Genomic DNA, 24,260 nt, shown 5'->3' on the forward strand with positions numbered 1-24,260 from the left:
GGAGAAAGAAAGGGAATCACATGGAACTCCCAGAAATGTCCCACATATCTGCCCCCTATTTAAAGTGCAGGTGGTTGCTGCTTGCACACTCACATGCAACTCCCAGAAATGTCCCACATATCTGCCCCCTATTTAAAGTGCAGGTGGTTGCTGCTTGCACTGCGAAACATAGAGCGGCTTGGAAGTAGCTGATCTCTCTTTCCCTGAATGAGTTACCTCCAGGACAGTACATTCATCCTAAGAGGGTACACTGCCCTGGTATGTTTGTGCAAGGGGTGCTTGGCACAGCCCAGGGCAGTGCACACATTGTGTAATCTTGGCCCAGAATACTTTTTTAACAGCACATAAATAAAGCAGTGGTAAATAGCACATTCTAGGAGCATATTGGATTTCATAATTGAAGCTAAAACAGCTGCTTGAATCTTGTTTACAAATAATGCAGTCAGGAGTTACACTCCTTGGATTGTCTGTACACTGCAAAATTACACACAGGATTTAGGTAAATTCCTTTTTGCTACCTCATTCACATGGCACTGCTCAAATCAAGGAACCAAGGTCCCTGAGTAAACATTACTCTGTGGTACATTAAATCAATTTAACACAATGAATAAATATTGTAGTCAATAAAAATAGACATAAATACTTCACATTTCTCTTAAATACTCTACTGCATATTTATATTTTTCAATCAATTCTTCTTGGAATACCATGTTCTATCCTTACTTGGAAACCAACAAATTGCCTGTCCATTGCTCTTTGGAGGATTGATCCATTAAGTTCCATAGATTTCCAATACATGAATCTCACCAGCCCATATTCGAGTCCTACCTCTGTATGCTGTCCATGATCGTCCATAGATACGAATTCTTTAGTTTACCTTTCCCATAGCATAGGTCATGCTCTAGTGGCAACAAATGTTAAAGTAACATGATTTCTTTTGCAACTCTTTTGAAATAGGTTGCTTTAAGCACAGCCTTCCTGACAGATATGCTTCCCATTGATTAGGCTAAAGCTGGCCACCGAGTGGTTGGTGCTCTTGACGGAGGTCATCCGGGTGGTGCTTCTCCCCATGCTTTGTGATCGCATGAGAATGCGGGTCCTGCAGCAAAAGAGTTGGTTGTTGAACTGTTTTCTGAAGCTCTTGCTGAGCATGTAGAGGGCAAAAGGGTTTACGCAGGAGTTGGTAAAGGCGAGGATCCTAGCGCAGATACTGGTCACAAAGTGTAACACAGAGGTGTCCACCTCGGAGTAGTGGTAGGACCGGTACAGATAGATGACATGGTTAGGAAGCCAGCAGAAAGCAAAGAGGCCCACGAATACCAGCACAGTCTTAGCAAGCCGCTTCCGGGATTCAATCTGAAAAAGAAAGAGTACACCATTTGTTAAGTATAAAATGCGAGCAAAGAGCTTCAATCCATGAATTCTCTAGGAACAGTCTGGTATTCTTCTTGTTAAAGAATTATAAACTTCAATTGTAGGCAATAATGTCCCTTCCAGACAATATTGATAACCACAGAAACATATTCTCCCATATCACATTTGAATTTCATAACTCTAGTATCTTTTTTCACACTGGAGCTGAAGATATTTACTTTTTTTGTTCAGTGAAATCAAGTACAATTCACTTCGGGAGGGTGAGGAGGCTTAAGAGTAAGGTTATTCAGTGTTACAAAAGTAGTGTTACTACTTCATTTATATGTCTAGCTCTTGACGAACTCCTACAGAGCTTTAACACCATTTTAATTGATGATAATTATTTTTTTCGAACTCCAAATACAATTTAACTTTTAGAAAGTAGCCTGGTCTTTCAACTGTTCTAACCAGATTTTGTGCAACATAAAATGTTAGGCATGTTTGGTAAATAGAATTATAAATTTGAGGTGGTATTTTGGGGGATGGAAAGTTCAAATTCTGTAGTGAAATTTTCTTCAGGTTTTTCATTGTTCAGATTATTATGTCAGTAGGGCACTTTCATGCAACATTTCCCTGAAAGAGGTAAGGATTCAATCATTTCACTCAACCCCAAAGAAGTAGGCATCATTCTGTCAGAGTACATCATGTTATTCTCAGACTATTACATTTAGAGCGTATAGGGCTGAATGTCAGATTTCCAAATGTTGACATTTTTCAGTGTCATCTTCGATCATTCCTCTTTTATAAAAAAAAGTCTACATTTACGTATTATATATTGTGATGTTAGCTTAACATAGCCAATCCACATGGTGGATTATAAAGAGAAAACAAAAATATTGCACCTGTTTTAGTGGAGTTGAACCATTTTATTACGTGACTAATGTTGGGTTGCATAAAAATAAAGGCAGAGAATTTGAAAACACACAGCATTAGGACCTGATGTAAGTTGATGGAGATAAAACTCTATTGTATCGACAATGGATTTGTCTTTCCACCAACATTATGGTCTGTCGGCCTACTTTAGAGACGTGTGGACAACAGGTTTGACGAAAGTGGAGACTACTTCATCTCCAGAGTGACAAAACCCCTATGAGGGCCCCACTGGCGTAACGAAAAGTGAGGGGGCCTCCCTGCACAGTACTTAGAGGGGCCCCCTCCGGGCTCAATCAGGAGCTCTCCTGCCAGAGTGCAGTGCCGAGGGGGCCCCCTTTGAGCTAGAGGTCCCCCCGCACCACGGGGGCTGCGGGGCCTGTGTTACGCCCCTGGACGGCCCAACGGAGCTTTTGGTATATGCCCCCATACCAAAATCAGATTGCCAGACATACATCCGATTTTCAATGCCCCTCACCGCCAGGGAAAAACTGATGGTAAGGGGGATTGAAAAATGCTCAATGCCCACCTCACAATGGGAGGAATCTCTCATGGTGAGGGGAGCATTCCATGGTGAGGGTTTTTTGTAGATTTTTTCAAAAAGAAAAGCTCACTTTGGGATTTTCTTTTTGAAAACAAAAAATGTAAGATTGTTGTACAGCTCCGTCATGTTGACAGCGATTCCTGAAAATAAAATAGATTTCTGCAGGGGTAGCGGACATCTCTATATGCAGCAGGCAGAGTACACTCCTTATGGCAGGAGTAATGTACTCCACCATGGTGACGGTAATTACTCCATCCACTGATATATAAGTCCACCCCACAGTAATTTGTTAAAAGCTTCAAATTCCAAACCAATTTCATACATTTTAGCTTCACCAATTGCATTGCCGATAAAAAGTACCAATTGTTACAGATCTTTATGCCAACAATAAAGCAAACACTTCGGAAAGCATTTTAGGTGGTAGAGAAAATATTTTTTCAATGACAAATGCACACTTCCCATCCCTCTTCTACTCGTTATATATTGAGCTTTCGGCAATTGCTTGCTTTTCTCCATCCCTCCCACAGTTAATGAGCACGCCAGGCACTTCCTGTAAGAACGACAAGCTGCCAACAAATGTATGCATACAATATATTCAAGGTGAAGAATGAGTCATGTAGTCATAAAAAAATAACATATGCCTCTTATGATCACACACGTTTGAACTAATGGAAAGAACATTCATTACACCACGGTGTGGCCCAGACACCTCTCTCCTTGAGGGGATGCGACAGGATATCTGCGGCATGTTCATCTTTACCTGACCAGAAAAAGCCTCCTTTGCTCGCCTGCCAAATATTGCAGTGTACTCTCTGCGCCCTCTTGTGCCATGCGGTTCATTCACGCGTCTACTTGACAGTATAACTACCAGACTGGAAACCCATGAACGTGAACTCTACGCTGTGCGTTATTTTTTATGGCATTTGCTTTACCATCTGCTTTGATTGTTTCCTATCACCCTCTCAGACTTTAGCTGTTCCATGCATTTAATCTCTTTGATTTTTGTTCATAGCTCCTTCCCTATTGGCAAAGAAAGAGAACAAGCTGAACGTACTCTATGCACATCATCCGCCACAGCCTCTTTATATTCATTCCATGCGGGTTTCACATTTCTATAATGGACATATCGTGTCAAAAAGAAGCCTGCACACACAAAACAGCACTATTCAGTGAAATACTAGTGTTGTCATCAAAAACACATGACAACTTGGGATGGTATATTTTCCTTTTTTATATATTGCATAGGCTTTTTAAATATAATGTTCCTGTTTGCTGAAACTCACAGTCTTTATGGATTGTCTTTAGCATGCTAAACAGGTAGGCACAATGTTCATATGTCCAACTGTTTTCCCTTCAATTTCTCATCCCAGCAGGCCATTTTATTCTCCTATCAGTATATGATTTCCCCATTAGGCTTCCTTTTATTTCTGTATTTGCCCACCCTTGCTTTAATAATACACCCAACAGCAGAGACCATCTCAAAAAGAAGACTTAACCACGTGTATCCTATAAAAGCTACCCTTGTGGCTTCCAAGACCAACACAGAGAGTTCAAATACATTATCTTCTACATGGGGCGTTTGCCTCTTTCTCCGGAGCATAAAGATGGCAGTGTAAATCCATACTGTGCCATCATTACATGTCCCACGCTTACTGTTCAACAGGGATGAATGTAATCTCTTGCTTTATTCAACATCTTTGTTGTTCTTGAAGGACCTGTTATCATATTTTTAAAACATTTTATGGAGTAAAACATTATGTTAAACATATCGGGCTGTTTGACCTTCACGTCAATTTCTTTACAAATAAGCTTGTGAAATGGGTTTGTGAGCCTCTCTCCAAGAGCATATGCGCCCTCATTTTGAGAGGGCTAGATCCTGGAACATCTGGATTCAGTATCAATATATCATATATTGATTATTTTTGTCTTTTAAGCAAATGTGAATACTTCTGAATTAGAAATGTGGTAATAAAATATTTCAGGACTGATAGTCATGCTCTTTAGCATCAGCAAGAAATTGCTGTCAAATCGCAAAAACTCCGGTTTCAAATCATGCTAATCTTTCTTTACTGGTTTTGTAAATTCTAAATAATGACCTTGATGTTGGGGAAAAAAAATCCACCTCCGTATATGCTAAATCTTAAAAGGAGATGAAGTGGGAACAAGTTTGAGTTCTGACAGGTGTGGGATCGGGTGTTGAGCAATTATTAAATGGATGAGTGGAAGAGAACAGTTCATGTGGTATGAGCAGTTTGAGTCAAATTAGAATGCACAATATGCCCCATCCAGTATTAGTCTGTCACTATATGCTCCCAGAATATGGAAACCACAATATCGACGGGACAGAATATCGAAGACAGAATATCAAAAATAAAATATCGACAGGTAAGTAAGCTTAGGTTTTCTATACTGATTTCCATGCATAGGTACTTATGTGGTACATACATCTTCAGGGTACATAGATGAGGAGACAGGAATAATACATCTATACTTCCCTATAAGCACTTACTTTTTGACATTTTGTCCCTCAATATTGTCTCCTCGATATACTTGCACCAGTATATTGTTGGTGTAGATATATAGTAGTACAATAATCAGTCATGGTTTTCTATAGTACCAATCGTTAGTTATATTATTTTTGGGTATTTGCATTTAACACATTTTATTTCCACAAATAATCTAGATGGAAAGCAAGAAAATGGGTAATACTTCAGACAAGGTTTTGCAAACTTAGGCCAAGATGACAAGTGGGTCAAATAATTCTGACACCCCTGCAACCCTTGCTTGCCTAATGGAGGCACTTTCCTAATACAGGAGTGGAAGCAGATGATTGTGTGGTTGGTCCATCTCTGGTACCCATTGTGGAGACACACATTTAGTCCCCAAGGAATGTGAACTGCTGTTCCCTCACAAGTGGGGATGTTAGTCTTGGCATCCTTGGCATGGTTTCCCCTGACTTTTTGCCTCTACCTACTGTATTTATGATGCAGTGCTGGATTTCGGTTTTGCTGGCTTAAAAGCTCTGGGTCCTTTGCCAGTGCTGATCACATGGAGGTCCCAGAGACCTGCAGACATATCACAGAGTGCTCAACACCCCCCGTGAGGCGTTGCTAGAAAGAAATGAGAGATACAATTAGGCCTGTCTACCAGTGGTCACTACTTTTGACCCCCTGTCACCCAAAATTAGACAGATTATTAGAAAGCACTGGACGTTGCTGGACACTAGTCAGACCAAAATGCCTCCCCCAAGGTTTGCGTTTAGAAGAGCACCTAATCTAAGAGACCGGCTGGTCCACACACACTTGGACCCAACATAAAAGAGAATCAGGTATACCATCGGGACACTTCCCTTGTGGGAGCTGCACAGTGTGTGAACTCACTCAGGCGTCCAAAAATGCCCAGTTGACGGATGGCAGAATCTGGCATCAAAATAAATTTAGCAAATGTAACACCACAAATGTAATTTACAAACTTACCAGTGTGAGTGGAGTGCATTACATTGGCCTTCATGTCTGGCAAAGGGAAGGTGAGGATACAAGAACATACTGGTACCCTTAAGGCAGGGAAACTGACTACACAGACTGGTCCGGCCTTACCAGGAGCAGAAACATAATTTCAGGGATCTGAAATGGACAGTGTTGGAGAGAGTAGTGGGAAACACACATATCGCTTAAAACATACTGATCAGGAAGGAGGCTTGTTGGATTTTTATGAAAATGGTGGACAAATAGGTTCGAACGACTGTATTGAGTGGAATAAGGTTGGCAGGTTGGAACCTGTCCTGTTTGGGGCACACCTTACACTGGCATGTGATGGGCTATGGTGAGAGTAGTACGAATATATGTCTGTACCACATAGGACTGCCTGGGAAGTATAGGATGTGGTGTACTATCACAATCCTGAAACTGCCGCAGTACTATCACAATCCTGAAACGCCGGAGTACTATCACAATCCTGAAACCATCGCCAAAATATCAAAAAAAGAACGAAAGGTAAAGGCGTTGAGTTATTTCGAAGAGCTTCACATCACTGTGGAGATCAGGAAACAATCAGTACAGCACTCCATAGCAGTTATGACCACCCTGGAAATGGAACCTTACCTAACCTACGTAAACTCGCAGTTTGAACGTTTCTTATTAACGAGATTTAGGTTGAACATTTTCCACAGGGTGGTAGCATTCCCTAAAAGAAACAGCTGGGAAGAATGTTTAACTCCTTGCCCATGCGACGAACTATCAGAGCAGTCAACAATGCATACTGTTTTGTTTTGTAAATTCTATTCTGCTCACCGCAAATTATGGCTAATCCCTCTGCTTCGATCTCTATATCTTAGAAGATGCCGCCCTGCTATGTTATGGTTACAATTCTTAAACTCGGCTTACGTGTGTAAAGTTGTTAGCACCTTCTTAAAATGCATTTTTAAGCATAGGCTAACCCTTCAAAATAACAGTCTCTAAAACTATTTGATAAGACAATGATGATGTTTTACTAAACTGAATCTTAATCTGTAATGTTAAATTTTATAAAATGTCTGTACACTTTTATGGTTTTCTTTGTAAAAATGAAACCGAATAAAGATTTTACTACTATAGGATGTGGTCCCCATCAAGAATAAAAACAGAGGCTCTAATACATGGTGGGCAGGATATGTGTATACACAAATAAATGTATGCCAGTGTCTGTGTCAGTCTGCACTCAGAGCTTAGTATCTAAAGTATGACCATTGGGGCATCGGCATGGATGTCAGAGTCATGAAATACATCGCAGTCATATATTTATGGTATTGCAGGGACTGCATTATAGGGAGGATCTGGAAAGGCACTGTGTGCGATGCAACACCATACCACGCCTTCGCTCCTGATTACTCGCTTGGGGCACACCACACAGAACACCTAGGGACCTATATGGGTATCAGGGGGTGGTGGTCAATGTAATCCGTAGTAGTTAGTGCCCGATATCACAACTCAATAGAGATATACATATTTCTCTCTTTCTTAATAAGTGCAGGTATTTTAATGACTATATATTACATCAGGCACTCATATAACTGCCCGAGTCAATACACCTTATTTAGGCAAATGTGCCGACTTCCTTCTGAAATACATGAGGGTGCCAGACCTACAGTTTTTATTTCCCCTTTTCGTCCTACTGCGTTGTCTGAGATCCACTGACACTGGACTAGTACTTTTTCTGAGGATAGATGAAGAGGAAAACGTTTTTCATTCCTAGCAGCTAAATTATGGAACTCGCTCCCCATCCAAATGCGACTCCAGTCTTGCCTCACGCTTTTTAGGAAAAGTATAAAAACTTGGCTCTTCATGCAAATCTAATCTTTTTAGGCTGCCCCGGTTCCACATTACCCAGCTCCAAGATGCCCCGGCAATAGTGCGCTCTACAAATACCTTCAGTCAGTCAGTCATGATCTGTCAACAGGCTTTTTATATATAAAGAAAAAGGCTTTATGAAATATTGAATCTTTAGAAAATTGAGAAAGGAATCGAAACGTCACAATCCAGGTACCTTTTGTATGTAAATACTACCCCTCCAAGATCGTACCTGTGTGTGAGCAGGATCCTCATCAGTGTCCTCTCTCACACTACATGGTGAACGTGAATGCTGATTGAGGTCAGGGGGCGTGCTTCCTGATGTCCATCCGGGACGCGCTTGTTGCTCATTAAAGAGCGCATGAGCACTCTCAGCGTCCTGGATGATTGTACGGCAGAGAAGACCATTTACACAGTAAGGTTATGGTACCACGGATGTGGGGAGTGGGGCTGCCCCATAATGATCACTTAACAACTTGAGACCGCCAGTCATGGTAAAGCATGGTGGAGTGCTGTGGCAATTCAATTGGTAGTTCCCCATAGACTGGAATAGTACACAGTACAGTTAGTGAAGCTTTCATTGTTGTACGAATGTATTGCGAGGCTGCAAGGTTTGGCACAATCCCTATCAGGATAGGCTTACGGATGTGAGGTAGGCACTCATTGATTATGGGGTGATTATGGGTGACCCTCTGGTGACATGGTCAGTGCACATCAATTAAAATGAATGTTGAGGTATACATATCCAAAGGTTGAAGATCGGCAACTGCTACTTTTTGCAGGGGATGCGCAGCTAAAAATTGTGTGAGCTCCCCTAATGGTGTGTTGCTGGTACGAGACCTGTTAGCAACCACTGGGTAATTATGGCATTACCTCGTACAGTTGCATGCATAAATGTCTTGGCAATATTGCCAGTTAACTACAATTTTAATATGTGTTTGAATTTTTGGCACCATCTTTCTTTTATTTTTTGTCAATCACCACAGATTATGCTTGAAGTGTTGGTGAGGTGGAGACCAGTCCCCAAGCCCTGATAAAATTGCCGAAAAAAAGTGGCAATGAAACATGTCGGCCTTTCTAACTGAAATGGTCTAACATATGTCATTCTTTTAATCTGAGTGTGATCACTGCGATCAATAAAGTATGTATAACTGCAAGTGAGTCACAAATCATTTTAGCTTGGAAAAGTAACTTTCTTCTTTCTCACCATGGGGTCCGATTCGCTAGGAATGACATAAGCATTGCCACTGAATTCTTTCTCAGCTTCCTTTTCTTCACCTCTTAAAAATTAAGGCACTACCTATTCTCTTTCTTCACGGTCATGAAAGTTACCAATGATGATAGCTTGAGCAAATTCGTGAGTACCAACCAGTAGCTCCTTTGGTGATGCTTAAGTGAGGTACTTTCTAACCTCTCACACCTTCTTCTGGTTTTGTTCATGAGATAAGACGATATTTGGTGGATTAACAAACATATTAAATTTGAACACTGGGAACTAGGCAAGACTGCATTGTGGCAAAGCCAGCTTCTTGGCAGAGACAGTGTCAGACTGACCCTGGTACTCTAAAAAAGTATAGTGTTCTCCCACAATCAGGTCTTTTGTTTTATGGCCAACAGAAAACAGAGCAAACTGTGCAAGAGTTATTGCTCAATACCGGTAGTAGTTTGAAAGATAATATACTGCCTTTTGGTTGGTTTATCAAGTTCAAAAAGTCCCTTCCGAAATGGTTAACCTCACTAAAGGCACGCTTTACCTAAGATATCTCATATTTTGTTACAGTGCTGCGGATAGTGAAGAAGGAGGGCCTGCTCAATCAGCCAAAATACATTTAAACATAAGATCACTAGTGGATTGAGATCCCTGGGTCACACCTAAGAAAATCCCTGATTACCTGTTACCTAAAAGCTGCCTGGGGGGGGGGGGGGCTGATAGAAATTCAGAGCAGCAGAGGAGTAACCTTTAATTGTTCCTCAATATAGGACATGCCTAGTTCTTGGTGACAAATACATTTTGAGCAATAAAGAAGCTGAGATAAACGTTGCTGAAAAAAACGGTCCTCTTCATGTTGAATCAACAAAACATTGCCATGCTCTCACACTCCAGCACTAAAAGGAGCCACAGGAACACATTTTGTTTAATGGATATCTACAAAAGCTAATATTGGTCCCCCCTACTAATGGGATCAAGTTAAAAGGTGCATCAATATAATCAGTGAATTATTGCCTCCTGGTATTCACATTAGACTGCCAATTACTAGAATAATTAAACCACAACCCCCAAATAAGGACAGCTAGTTCTTTTAGTCAGCTTGTTCTCATTCATTTGGCTCAAATTCTGTCACTTTGGGCCACACACCATGATATGTGACTTAGGGTAATTGATATCCATATCCAGACCAGTCATAAAGTCAGCAAAACCAATAACCGGGTTTCTCAGACTCCTAGGGGGGCTTGCCAACAATACTTCGCTGTCTGCATATAACAAAGCAGGTACTGCCTACCCACGTTCAGTCAGAAAGGAACACAAATTGTTAATTCCTATGATAAAACACACCTTTGTTTGCTGCACCTCCAATCCAGAAAAAATGATTCTGTACACTTTCCATTGGTGCCTTATCTGGCACTAGCGGACAAATTCCTAGTGTAACTTTAATTAAAAATAGACCACTGCTGGATCCAACTCAATACCACGTAACAAAGACCAGAGATTAGACATGTTAACGTGATCAAATGATTCTGTACACTTTCCATTGGTGCCTTATCTGGCTCTGGCAGACAAATTACTGCGTAACTTTAATATAAAATAGACCACTGCTGGATCTAGCTCAATACCAAGTAACAAAGACCAGAGATTAGACATGTTAATGTGATCAAATGCTTGTGACACGTCCATGAAGACAAGGTACAAAGAGCAGTGGCTGGCAACGGTATACTTTCTAGTTATTTTTTCTTTCAATGTATTTATTTACATTTATATCATTTGAACAGCAGGGTACATGTAACAGTTCAAGAATATACAAGCATTATAAGACATTCAAACCAATGTAGCTAGTGATCAACAGGGGTGGTTTCTCCATAGAGGCATGGGGGCATTGACCCCCTTACTGTGAGTCCATCCACATGAAATGACCTTATTATATTCCCCTAAATACGTCCCCTGAACTGCAGTTCATTTCTTCTCTATTAGGGGCAAGGCTGCAGTGCTTTCTCTCCCACATTGATAGTGATGACCAGGAGACGGTGAGGCAGTACTAACTGAACTTTGCATGTCAGATTGGTCTGTGTTTTTGCTGTGGCCAGCCTAACAAGAGCAGTTCAGGCTTGTAGAGGAAATAAACCTTGGAGTTTGAACAGCAGAGGTACATCCCTTTTGGATTCCGACGGAGCGTTGTGTTTGGCTGTCCTAGCTAATCCTGGCACTGCTTTTATGCTTTTTTACTGATATTAGCAGCATTAAAGCAGTGCTTGGATTGGCTAGGGTGCTTGGTGCTTAGTTTCTATGTGACCAGCAGGCATATATTTACAAGGAGGTATCATGATGCACAAGAATTGAACACTCAAGAGTTTGCAAAGGCAAGCTGAAGGTAAGAAGAATTTATTTATTTTTGACAGTGTAATGCGAGTAAATGTTTTTTAAATAGATCACTTCTGCATTGCAAAATGGAATTCGTAATGCAGAGGTGATTAGGGCACATTTTATTTATAAAACATTTACCGTCCATTTTAAGAATTTTTAATTTCTACCTGCCTCACCACATGCAAAAATCACCAGTCACCACTGATGATCAATACAGAGCCTTGCTATAACATCAAAACCAAAACTCAAGGTCAAACGTCTGCCTAGAGGAAATCCCTTTTAGTAGCAGGCAGCCCTTTTCATTTACACTTATTTACCCGCAGCCTGTCTACGTGGGGTTTGTTTGTTTCAAGTTATCTTTGCTTTATATATGATTTTTCTTTGTAAATTGATTCACAAAGACACAATTCATTGCTTTTCTTCAGTGGGTCTTATCACTGATTTCCACTGTTGCATGCTAACATTCTTTCAGACTTTGCAGTAGTACCACTATACTCTGTGACATGGAACTATTACAGACGTTTGGATTTACTGATGAACATTATGCTCTATTAGTAGGTAACCAAAGCAATTTTGACCAACAAGCATCTACCAATACCAACTTTGCAGGTAATGAAGATATTAACGAATTACTTTCCTTGAAAAAGAAAATTAAAAGAATAAAATTACATGGACAATATATGCTCGAGTACTTAAAGACAGGGGTTATTCCCAAAGGCCTTAGAGTCTGTAACATCCTTGGATTATTTATCCAAGTAAGGCAATTCTTCGAAAAATGGTCTTTAATTTCAAACAGATGTTCCCATGATTTGATGATCCTTATAGTGGAGACAGCTGAAGAGCTTGTGCAGATTTTAATGACAGGAATGAAGATCCTCCCCAAATTTATCTATTTATTTCAATTAATTCCATTCTGCATTAATAATAATTTTTTAAACGCCTAGATGGCATATTAACTAGCTTTATTTGGCGCTATAAAAAAGCACGCTGAGCAATTGATTTAACTCAACTATCTTACAATAAAGGGGGTCTTGACTTCCCTGATTTCAAAGCATACTTCTGGTCGTCGTTTATAGGTCGCATTCGTAGTATAATGCTACCCTATAAAGAGCCATTTTTTTACTATGCATTTAAGCTAGGAACTGAATCCAAAATGTTTATTATATTGTACATTTGATCCAAATTACTTTAAGCGGGTCAAATTTAAGACTGCAAGAGATATAGTTTTTCTATGGGGAGCTATTATTAGCAAATTCCAAATGCCGTTATACCATTCTAGACTCCCTCCGTGGGACAGTCCAGCTCTACCAGGAATTTTTCACGATGGTGGGGGGAGATCATGGGCACAACTGGATATTAAAAATCTCGGGGACCTATACGATAAGACTTGGTTTTTAACATTCGAGAGACTTAGAACACTTTATAAAGTTACGGAAAGTATGCACTTAAAATACTATCAAATTAGACACTATTTGATTTGCAGTTTTAATATCAATGTATTCTCGGATTCGTGCATTTGAGAGTGTATCCATGTAGCTAAGAATAAATCATTGATTAGTTCCGCATATAGATGTTTTAAATTTCAGTCAATGGTGACTGTAGGAAACTAGCCTTAAGCTGGAGCAAGAAACTGGAGGCTAATAGCACTCCTGATGATATTTCTTCCGCACTAGATAAAATTTGTAAATCAGTTCATTCATCTAGCTAAAGATTGCAGTCATATAAGACTATTTGTTTTCTTTAATATACTCCTGCACGTATTTCGAAATGGGCATCAAATAACTTAAGTAATGATAGGGCTAGATGCCCAAAATGCGATCTATACGCTGCTGATTTTGCGCATATGTTTTATTCGTGCCCATTATTATTAGCATTTGGAAAGGTCTGGAAAGGACCGTGTCACACAAATTGAATAGATTAATATCATTTACTGCCGCAGATATATTACTGGGCCCACAATTTTGCGACTCCAGCTTAAGAAAGCTCATTAGCATTATACTGGCTTGCGCTAGGCTTGAAGTGGCTAGAGTATGGATCGCACAAGACCCACCTTCGACGGCAGAATGGTGGGCAATTATTACAGACACATAAATTGATGTATTTATTTATTTATTTATTTAAAAAGTTTTACATAGCGCTGGCTAGACCCGGAAGTATCAGAGCGCTTTACATGAGCATCAGATCATAGTTACAGGTTACATCATTACAAAGGTTACACAGTTCTTAGAGCATGGCAACATAGTTACTTGTAAGGTCGAGATAAACAATAAGCACAAATACGTAAGGGGAAAAGAAGGCAAGGTGAGAGATTCAGGGGGGGTTGGAGTAGGGGAAATAGACAGATAATGAAGGTGCGAAAGAGGAGGGGAGGGGAGGGTGAGAGTCACAGCATGGGGAGAAGAGGGGAAGGGTGATGGGGACACAAACTGGTAGACGAGTCAAGGCAACGTCCAAAGTCCAGTAAGCTGTGATCCCAGGGGAAGTGGTATCCCTTCCCTATTTCTATGGCGAGAGGCTCCCTTTGCTCAGTGCACTCTCTCAGAGAGGTCTCTGAGACTCCAAGGCCTACATACTGGATCCTTCCCCAGAAAGGGGAGAGGGAGTGCTTTGGCAAGGGGTGCCATACCATACCTCAAGTGTGAGTGGCTCCCTTGGCGCAGTGGACTCACTCAGCGGGTTCGCTGAGACTCCAGAGTATAAATAGTGGATCTTTCCCCAACAAGGGGAGAAGGAAACCTTAGTCAAAGGGCACAAAGGACAGGGGGTAGGCAGAGTAGCGGGCAAGGGGAGAGAATTCGGGGGAGAGGGGATAGGAGCTAGGGACGAGACAATGAGGAGAGACGGAAAGAAGTCTGTCTAAAGACCGACTGGGTAGGTGACGTCCAAGGAGGGAATCCACGGCCCATCTCCCCTATAGCTAAACTAAGTAGCTCCATCGGGCGTCAGACAAAATAGTTCAGTCTCAATACATTGAGAGAAGAGGGAAGGAGAGACATAAATAGAGGGCGGATGTGGTAGGAGACAGCAGGAGAGACGAAAGGAAGTGCAACAATGTGGGTCAACAATATATAGGAAAAGATCAAACAAGTAAACATTATATCAAACAGTCAGCAATACATTGGGGAGGAGAGAGAGGAGCGAGAAAGTAGTGGTGGGGAGGGGAGGAGGGAAAGTGAGGTTGGCTAGACCCAAAGGTATCAGAGCGCTATACATGAGGATCAACAATGTATCAGACAAGATCAACAATTACACAATCCATCCAAAATAAAGGCATTACATTAGGAGAGGAGAGATAGGAGAGAGAAAAGCATTGGAGGGGCGGGGGAGGTGGGAAAGGGAGGAAAAAGAGAAAAGACAACAAGGAGAGACAAGAGGAAGTCTGTCTAAAGACCGACTGGGTAGGTGACGACCAAGGAGGGAATCCACGGTCCATCTCCCCTATAGCTATGCCATGTAGCTCCATCGGGCATCAGACAAAATAGTTCAGTCTCAATACTTAGAGAGAGGAGGGAAGGAGAGACATAAATGGAGGGAGGATGTGGGAAGAGATGACAGGAGAGATGCAAGGAAGTCTGGCTAAAGACCGACTGGGTAGGTGACGTCCAAGGAGGGAAATCCCCGACCTGTCTCCCCTATAGCTAAACTAGGTAGCTCCATCGGGCATCAGAACAAAATAGCTAGATCTCAATTGACGAGGGAAAATTCGTAGATAAACAGGGTGGGGGCTAGGACAGGTGAGGGCAGAGGTCATTAGCAGGAAAGTGGAGAAGAGAAGAGCGGGGATGGGTAGCGGACGGACCGACCAAACAGGCTCACACAGGTAGATGGAGGATCGCCATAAATCAGGAGGAAGAACAGCAGGTCAAATGAACAGGGCTAAGCGAATTACAGTTGCGGGAGTCCAACCGGAGAAATGGGTAGTAGAGCCCGCGGAAAACGCTGCTAGTTCGGTGTAAGTTTCCATGGATCAGCTTTGAATCATTCTAAAAGTGGATCCGTTCCTAATCAGGCACCCTCTTGAAAATGATCACGCAGCTAACAGGCAATGGACTGCGCCCCCAGTAGAGTTACTCGATTTTCATTTTCCTCGCATGTCCGCCATTTTAAAGTCAAATATGGGATGTGCATTAGCTAAATCCAGGGGCTTAAGAGCATTATGCAAAGTGAAAAAAATATGAGGAGAATTTGTCTAGGAATATGCAAAGGAAATTGTTTATTTGCGAAATTGGTGTTATATTTTTTTTCATCCGATATTATGCCCTTTGCTTTTTCTTGGGTATAAGATTATCTACCTTATATCCATTATATTAAAGCGTCTTAACTGGTGTTGCTTGCCACAAAATGTCCTTATGGTATTTTTTTTATTCTTTCCTGTTTTACATGATGAGTTGCTGTTCTTATTTTCTGTAGCTTTGCCTTCATGTCATTTAATTTATTTATTTATTTATTTATCTTGTATAGCGCAAACAGCTACCCATCAAAGGGTTTCCCGGCGCTGTGATTCAGTGATGAGTAATCGGATGACTGACTTAGATGTTAACTAGCCAGGTTTTTAAGGCTTTTCTGAATTTGATGTAATCTGAGCGCAGAGCTTGTGGCATGGAATTCCACAAGGAGGGACCAACGTAGGCGAAGGATTTGCCTCCCATGCGTGACAGTTTTATTTTGGGAACAACAAATTTATTAGCTGTTGCATTTCTCAGCGTCCTAGATGGAAGGTAACATTGTACAAGATTTTGTAGGTATTTAGGGGCTTTGTTTGTTGAGATTTTGTTCATGAAGCATAAAGATTTGAATTTGATTCTGTTCTCAATTTTTAACCAGTGCAACTCACGTATGAGTTTGGTGGTGGGCGAGTGGATAGGAATTTTACCTAACAGTCTCGCGGCTGCATTCTGCACAGTTTGCAGTTTGCGGACTGTGGCTTTGTTGGACCCCAAATATAACGCATTAGCGTAGTCTAACCTTGATGTTATTAACGCGTTAATGACAGTTTTTTTAGTATGATCCGGTAGCATCCAACAGATTTTCTTTAGCCACTTCAAGATGACAAAACAGGTGGCCGATGTTTTAATAGCTTGCTGGTGCATACTGAGTGTGTCATTGACAATAAAGCCTAGGTTCCGGGCCTGGTTGGTTGGGGTTGGAGGAGGGCCCATTTCAGAGGGCCAGTGCTGGGGTCCCCAGAGTTCTTTATTTCTTCCCAAAATAATAAGTTTGGTTTTTTCACCGTTTAATTTCAGGAAGTTTTTTTGCATCCATCCAGCAATTTTCGTTAATCCTAAGCTTAATGTGGAGGGAGTATTGTTGCCTGATGGTGGAAGGGAAAAGAGAAGCTGAGAATCATCAGCATAAGAGAACATCATTAAGCCGGTCTCCTCAACTATTTTTGCGAGTGGGCTCATGTATAAATTAAAAATTAGTTGACTTAAAATTGAGCCTTGTGGAACTCCGTGTTTGAAGGTGTGGGTTTCAGAACAAGCAGAATTGGAAAAGACTTGAAATGTTCTGTTTTCAAGTAGGGATTTAATCCAATTTAAGGCTGGGCCACAGATGCCAAAAGAGTGCAGAGTTTTTATTAGTACCGCATGTGACACAGTGTCAAATGCGGCACTAAGGTCAAGAAGCACCAGTGCCACTGTTTCACCTTTGTCTATCATCGAACGGATGTTTTCTGTCACACCTAATAGGGTGGTCTCCGTTGAGAAACCAGCCCGGAAGCCAGACTGATGGGGAGGTAGCAGGTCATGTATGGTTATGAAATGCGAGAGACAGCGATGGACATGTTTCTCCAGAATTTTGGCAAGAATAGGGAGGAGAGATATTGGTCGAAAATTCGAGGGTACCTTAGGGTCTGCATCAGCTTTTTTAAAAGTGGATGAATCATTGCATGCTTCCAATCCTGAGGCACACATTCTTCCTGCAAGGAGCTGTTTAAAAGATCCGTAATAGTAGATAAAGCTTTTTTACTGAGTAATTTTAAGATGGGGCATGGTAGAGGGTCATTTGGTGAGCCTGATTTTATCGTGTTTAAAAGGTCGGTGACAGTTTCAACGTTAAGCATAGGCCAAGTGCTTAGTGAGAGGGTGGGAGTTTTGCCAGAAGTGGTATCTAAAGTGGCCTCTTGAATGCATGGTCTGTTAGAGGGAGAATTACGTATATCACTGTGAGCTTTGTCGTATTTGTTCTGATTTAGTTCGATGGCCTGATAAATTTTATCAACTTTGTCTATAAAAAAAGCAGCTAGTTGATTACATTGTGTTTTATTTAAATTAGGTGGAGTTGGTGAGGTGTTTGAGCCGGCCAGCACTTTAACTGTTTTAAAAAGAGTTTTAGATTGGTTTAAGGCTGCAGTGATTTTAGTGCAGACAAAATTGGCTTTAGCTCTGCTACATAGCTTTTGGTATTGTGTTAATTGATTTTTATATTCATTTTTGGCTTCCATGGAGTAGGACTTTCTCCACTGACGCTCAGCATTTTTACATTTGGTCTTTTCAAGTTTTAAGGAGTCGTTAAACCATGGGGCAGGTAGACGTTGATTTATGCCCTTTAACTTGGTCTTGGGCAGGCATGAGTCAATGGCTGCCAGGAGCCAGGATTGGATAGAGGCTGATGGATTTTGCATTCTTGAGTTAGTGCATGGTAGCGTGTCTTCTAGTAAAGTATTAAGAATGTTGATATCAAGTTTTTTCCATTTCCTGACAGTGGGGATTTGGGCCATTGGAGAGTTCTTAGAGGTTAACGTTTGAAATGAGAATTTGATAGGGAAATGATCTGACCAGGGAATTGGCATAGCCGGGAAGGTGTTCAAGTTATGAAAGTTTGAAAAAATCGGATCCAGTAGATGACCCGCGGTATGTGTAGGGCTAGAGTTTTTTAGGCTTAGATTGAGGGACGCAAGGTCGGCAATAAGTTCAGTGGCCTTAATACAGTGCTCATTATCCAGATGAAGATTTAAATCGCCAATGACTGTGAAATTGGCAGTGTTCATGGTGAAGGGGCCTAGGAGTTCCGATATGTTATTTAACCAGTTTGATGCTGCTCCAGGTGGACGATAAATGAGTGCACCGGAAAAAGTAAAGTTGGGGGAAAGTATAATTTTGAAAGTGGCACCTTCACACCCCGGACAGGGGAGTTTTATAAACTCACAGGTATAGGTTTTTTTAAAGATCACTGCTATGCCTCCTCCTGTTTTATTTATCCTATCAAGGCGTATAATCGCATATGAATCGGGGAGAGCCATGGCCACATCGCGTCCGGAGCTTGCATGAAGCCATGTTTCAGTAATAAACAAAGTGTCAGGCGCCTCATCTATTAACAAATTAAAAATTTCAGTTTTGTGTCTGGGCAGGGAACGACAATTTAAGCTGAAGAAGGTAAATAGCTTAGTATCAGAGTTAGAGCATGTCATATTTGTTTGGGTCTCAAATTGTTTAGTTCTAACAGAGTTTATTGCCAGTGAGCAGCCGTGGCAGATGTTATGGTTTTTGTTTAGCTCAAAAAGACAACAACCTGGTTGTCTAGGTGTTTTTAAAGCTAGGAGTTGCTCCAGGCTGTATTGTATAGGTGGGGTGGTAATAGTATCCATAGTTGTATGGCTGCTGACACATACCAGTGAGCTTGACTGAGGAAATTGAGACATGGCCACTGGGCGCGACCGAGGCGCGGACGGGCGCAGACGGGCTGACTCAGGCGTGACTCCGGCGCTGATGCAGGCGCGTCCACTTTTCGCGTCCGCTATCGCGGAGAATTTCCGTTTCCTTAAGTAGTGATGGCTAGAGCGCTGATCAAGCTCACGCCCCTACCCAGGATGTCCGCCGTTTCTGAGAACTCACAGGCAAATAAATCGGTATTCAGCCCGTAAATCGGCTGTTACCGACTATGTGCAGGCTCTCGTTTTAATGCTGGCAATATTTATGCTAGTGCAGAAGAAATAAACAGTTTTTTAAAATTCGCCGTTTTAAAAGTGCTTGCATTCAGCAATTTAACAGAAAATAAACGTGCAGTGCAAAGGGAAATCTACCTCCCGGCTATTCGCCTCAAGAGGGGTCCAATGATTTTATCACACAAATGAATCTCGCGCTCTTTAGCAGGGGGCTCCTTAAGTAGTGATGGCTAGAGCACTGATCAAGCTCACGCCCCTACCCAAGATGTCCGCCGTTTCTGAGAACTCACAGGCAAATAAATCGGTATTCAGCCCGTAAATCGGCTGTTACCGACTATGTGCAGGCTCTCGTTTTAATGCTGGCAATATTTATGCTAGTGCAGAAGAAATAAACAGTTTTTTAAAATTCGCCGTTTTAAAAGTGCTCGCAGTCAGCAATTTAACAGAAAATAAACGTGCAGTGCAAAGGGCAATCTACCTCCCGGCTATTCGCCTCAAGAGGGGTCCAATGATTTTATCACACGGAAATATGTTTAAAAAAAGATTCATGATAGCCTTAGAAGATAAGACTGAACAGAGAAACACTCTTGATGAAGCTAAATGGAAATTAGAGGAAATTAATAAAGAAGTAACATCTTATTCAGACTACTTCCTAAAGAGAAAAACAGACTAACTTAAAAAAGACATACAGTTTTATACTCAAGAAAAGACATATCCATATTTGAATGAACATTTTTACTCTCAAGGAGAATATTGAGACCCTGATCCATCTAGTAATATACAACCTAGACAGTAGATAACCACCTTTTCAGACACATCTGATTCAAGCAATGAACACAGTCCCCAACATTTTAGTCATGAGGCTGAAAGACCCATTCATCAATATAATTCTACAAAAGGGCAGACTCTTTTAGGGAGGCAAGGAGCATGACGGGGTCCCTGGAGACCCAGGGACCAACCGAGATACTAGGGCTATTTCAGCCATTGCAACTTTCAACAAAACAATTCCCAATACCTTGTCACTCTCAATGCCCAGTACTGGAGAACGTAAAAGAAATACCAATCTTCAATCTGTCAAAAAAGCCCCTTGCAACTACCACTACAACTTTGCTTTACAGAGCTTTATCTTTTGTACCCCATACTGGGGCCAACATCTTTGAATTGTTTCAGGACATTATGGCTTTTTTTTTTAAACATTTGGCTAAAGAAATGTTTTGAAGGCACTTCTGCTATTAGAAATAATGAGGAAAATCGTTCTGGCTTAAGTCCAGTTTCCACATTTACTACCACCGTTGACCAAGTGGGCCCAGAGGTAAGACTCTTTGAGAATGTGGTTATGTCTACACTAAAGGCAGCTACTAAATATAATATACAACCATCTCCAAATCTGCAAATAAGTGAGCTTAATGCCCTTTGCAAACTCAAAAACACCTCAGACATACCCATCAAAAACTGTGACAAAGGGGGAGGACTTGTTGTACTGGACACTGGTGAATATGTTAATAAAATGCAAAACTTCTGAACAACACGGTACATTACTTACCAGTGAAACTGGACCTCACTGTTAGGGTACAGAGAAAAATACAAGTCCTCACCAACCAGGCCCAAGAACAAGGGACCATATGTCAGAATGAATATGACTTTTTAAATGTCATACATCCTCGCATGGCAAGTATCTATGGGGTCCCCAAGATACACAACGACAGCAACAATCCCCCATATCGCCCATTAGTAAAACTGTAGGGTCAGTCACAGAGTATGTTGACTGCATACTACGCCCACACATACCAAAAAACGACTTCCCATATCAAGGACACCAAAGAAATGATCAACAAAGTGGAAGGCCTTCCTTTCATTGCTACCAGAGAGACCCTAGTACCCTTTGATATAGAGTCTCTCTACAGCAATATACCTCTTTAGGGGGTCCAGGTAGCAGTTGAATGAATGAATTCCGGATAGCTTTTTTTTCTTCTCTTTATTCATCATCCCTAGCCTGGTTATCTATGACACTCTTTGGGTATCCTCTCACCATATCAATATATTGTAATGCTTTAACACGTTTCTCCCATGTTCTTAACTAGGTTATTACATGGGACTAATACTTTTTATACTTCGAGAGGGAGCCATTCATTTTGATAACTCATTAGAAGCTACATCACTACCTTATACTACGCTATTATGGCTGCTGGTCTTTTACCAATCATTTGATTCAAGTCTGCTTATTAAGCTTTATGCAGACAAAGAATAGTAACTCTTTTTCCCAAAATCTCTAATTTTGATAATGTGAGTATTGAGGCCTACCAGTACTCTTACAATTAGATTTGACAGTTTTTATAGTTTTCACATTTGTAATATTTACACTTACATCACAGCCACCATGGATTCCAACAGCTTCGGAGACAGTCGTGGCCACAAGCTGCAAACAGAAGCAAGTGATCCATCACATGACTCCCATCTCACATTATTAAATCACTTCGAATTATGGTTTTTAAATCACTTCGAATTTCGGCGGCTTCACCTAACCACACAGCATCCATTGCTGGATGTGTTGCATCCTTTTTACACAACGCGCACATTGCTCGACGCACATCAAATTAGAGACAGAATATACTGAAGTTGCCCGAATTTTTACATCGTCATCAATGAATAGAAGATATAGTAAGTATGGGTATATTTTATGATGTAGCTTTCATTTCATCTTAAAGTATCTTAACATGAGGTTGCTTCAGACTATTCCAGTGCTGCGATCTAGCATTACTCTTCAAGTGGTTTTCTTCCGCTAGTCTTAATGACCTTATTTAAAGAGCACATATTGCACATTGTCTGTTTTGTTTATCAGGTTTTTTAGGGTAGACATATACTCTGAGGCTACCTTCATTTTTCAAAACATACTGCAGCTAGATTTTGCTGCCATACCTTTGTTAGTCATACTCTCCCTGTGGCCCATGATCTACTCTGGGTTTGAGCTAGATCAGACCCACTGAATAATGTGCTATATTGGCCGTATTAGCTGCTTTATCCTGGAAACTGAGATCTTAGGCTCTATTATGGATAATATAATCTGTCACAATATTAGCACCGTTAAGAAGACCGGTCTGATTTCTGGCTTGTTGTCCTATTTAGGAACGTTTCCTGACAATGGTTACCGTGATTTTAAAACCACAAATTGAACATCTTCTAAGTGGGCCCTGTTCATTCTAATGGTAGATATGCTCTGGTAATCTAACTAGGCTGTTAGAATATAAGTAATTTAAATACAGGATATCTGAAGCTCTTCTATTGCCTTATTCGGAATACAAGGGTTTTTCTCCCAATTCCAACAGTATATCGTTCAGCTCCTTGAGAACCCAGGCGGATATTCTCTGTAGTATATGGTAATTAAAGCTTAACAAGCAAAGTATGGTTTAAGAGTAACACATGTAAGGTTAATTTAAATTATCACTTAGGGTGCCGTCTAGGCACTTTTAGCATGCAAATACACTGTTGTCACTTTTATGGTCAAGTCCTTACCCTTTCACTACTGGCACAGTGGGGTTATCTTTGCAATTGACCTGTCTTCTCTATCTCTAGAGGTGATGGGTCTTCAAATACGAAGCAATAGTTATATGTTAGATATCCTTTGTATTTTTATTCCAGGAGGGACGGCACATATGTTATTTTGTATTTCTATTTACAGATATTGCCTGATTTGTTGTGACTTTTCCTGAAGAAGGCATGTTTATGCCAAAACGACCGTAGCATACTATCCGAAGTTATAGCAACTCAGTGACACAAACGCCAATTTAGGAATTAGAAGCCTGAATCCATGGTTTATTTGTAAAGAGTGTTTAAATTAATAATTATTGTATTGGCAATATACTTTTGAATATGAACTTAATGGATCTAATGATGTCTGTTTCAGGGGATAACTTTGCCTGAGTTGAATTTATATTATGACTGTTTAGTTTGAATTATGACATAGATCTGGTGTGTTTATGTATTGCTTTGGATTTGTTTTGTATATATATATATTCATTTAAATTTCCAATAAAGAACTAATTTTGTACTTTCTTATATACACATTTTTGTCCTCATCCCTCCATATAATAGAAATGTTATAATTTAATGTTGTATCAAGCTTGAGTTTCCCAAGGAATTTACACTATGTACAAACTTGGGCATACATACAGAGGTCATCCGGTGTATAAACTGCAATCTTGTTTGTAAAATCAGAAGTGTCTAACACACATCCGTCAAGTCTCCTAGCCGAATGCCACAGGTCTCTCAGTCAGCATTCCTCTGTCCCAACAAAAGCTCCCAGGATAGTTGTCCAGTCATCTGCAAGAGGCTGGTGCCTCAAGTCTCACCATTCCTCATCTCTCAGCGCTGACTCCTCTGCTAGTGCCCAACGCTCGAACTCCCACTTTCACCTACAATGGTGGGGCCTTCAGGTGATCTTCAGTGCATGGCAAGAGACCACCTGACCAGAATCAAGAACAATCCCATGAATCCATTGCCTGCTTCCTTAGGTTTCGATGTAGGGGACAGTCTAAAATGGTCCACTCCCAATTTTAAGATGTCTGTCCGGACAAATGTTTGCTCCAGGTCTGTGGTCACCTTCCGCCAGGAGCAGGCTATCCTGCGGCAGGACCAAGCCATGTGAATGAA

The 24,260-nt window shown here is 41.0% G+C and overlaps 1 protein-coding gene across 1 annotated transcript in view; it reads right to left on the minus strand.

The window, feature by feature from the left end:
- Nucleotides 1-652: 652 nt before the first annotated feature.
- GRPR (gastrin releasing peptide receptor) overlaps nucleotides 653-24,260 on the minus strand; it is a 399,801-nt gene continuing 376,193 nt past the window's right edge. The window contains exon 3 of the mRNA XM_086933318.1: nucleotides 653-1,356. Coding sequence (XP_086789444.1) covers nucleotides 964-1,356 — 393 coding nt within the window. The 3' untranslated portion in view covers nucleotides 653-963. The remainder of the gene's footprint in view (nucleotides 1,357-24,260) is intronic.

This window comes from Lissotriton vulgaris, chromosome 8 (assembly GCF_964263255.1).
Source record: "Lissotriton vulgaris chromosome 8, aLisVul1.2, whole genome shotgun sequence".
Taxonomy (NCBI): Eukaryota; Metazoa; Chordata; class Amphibia; order Caudata; family Salamandridae; genus Lissotriton; species Lissotriton vulgaris.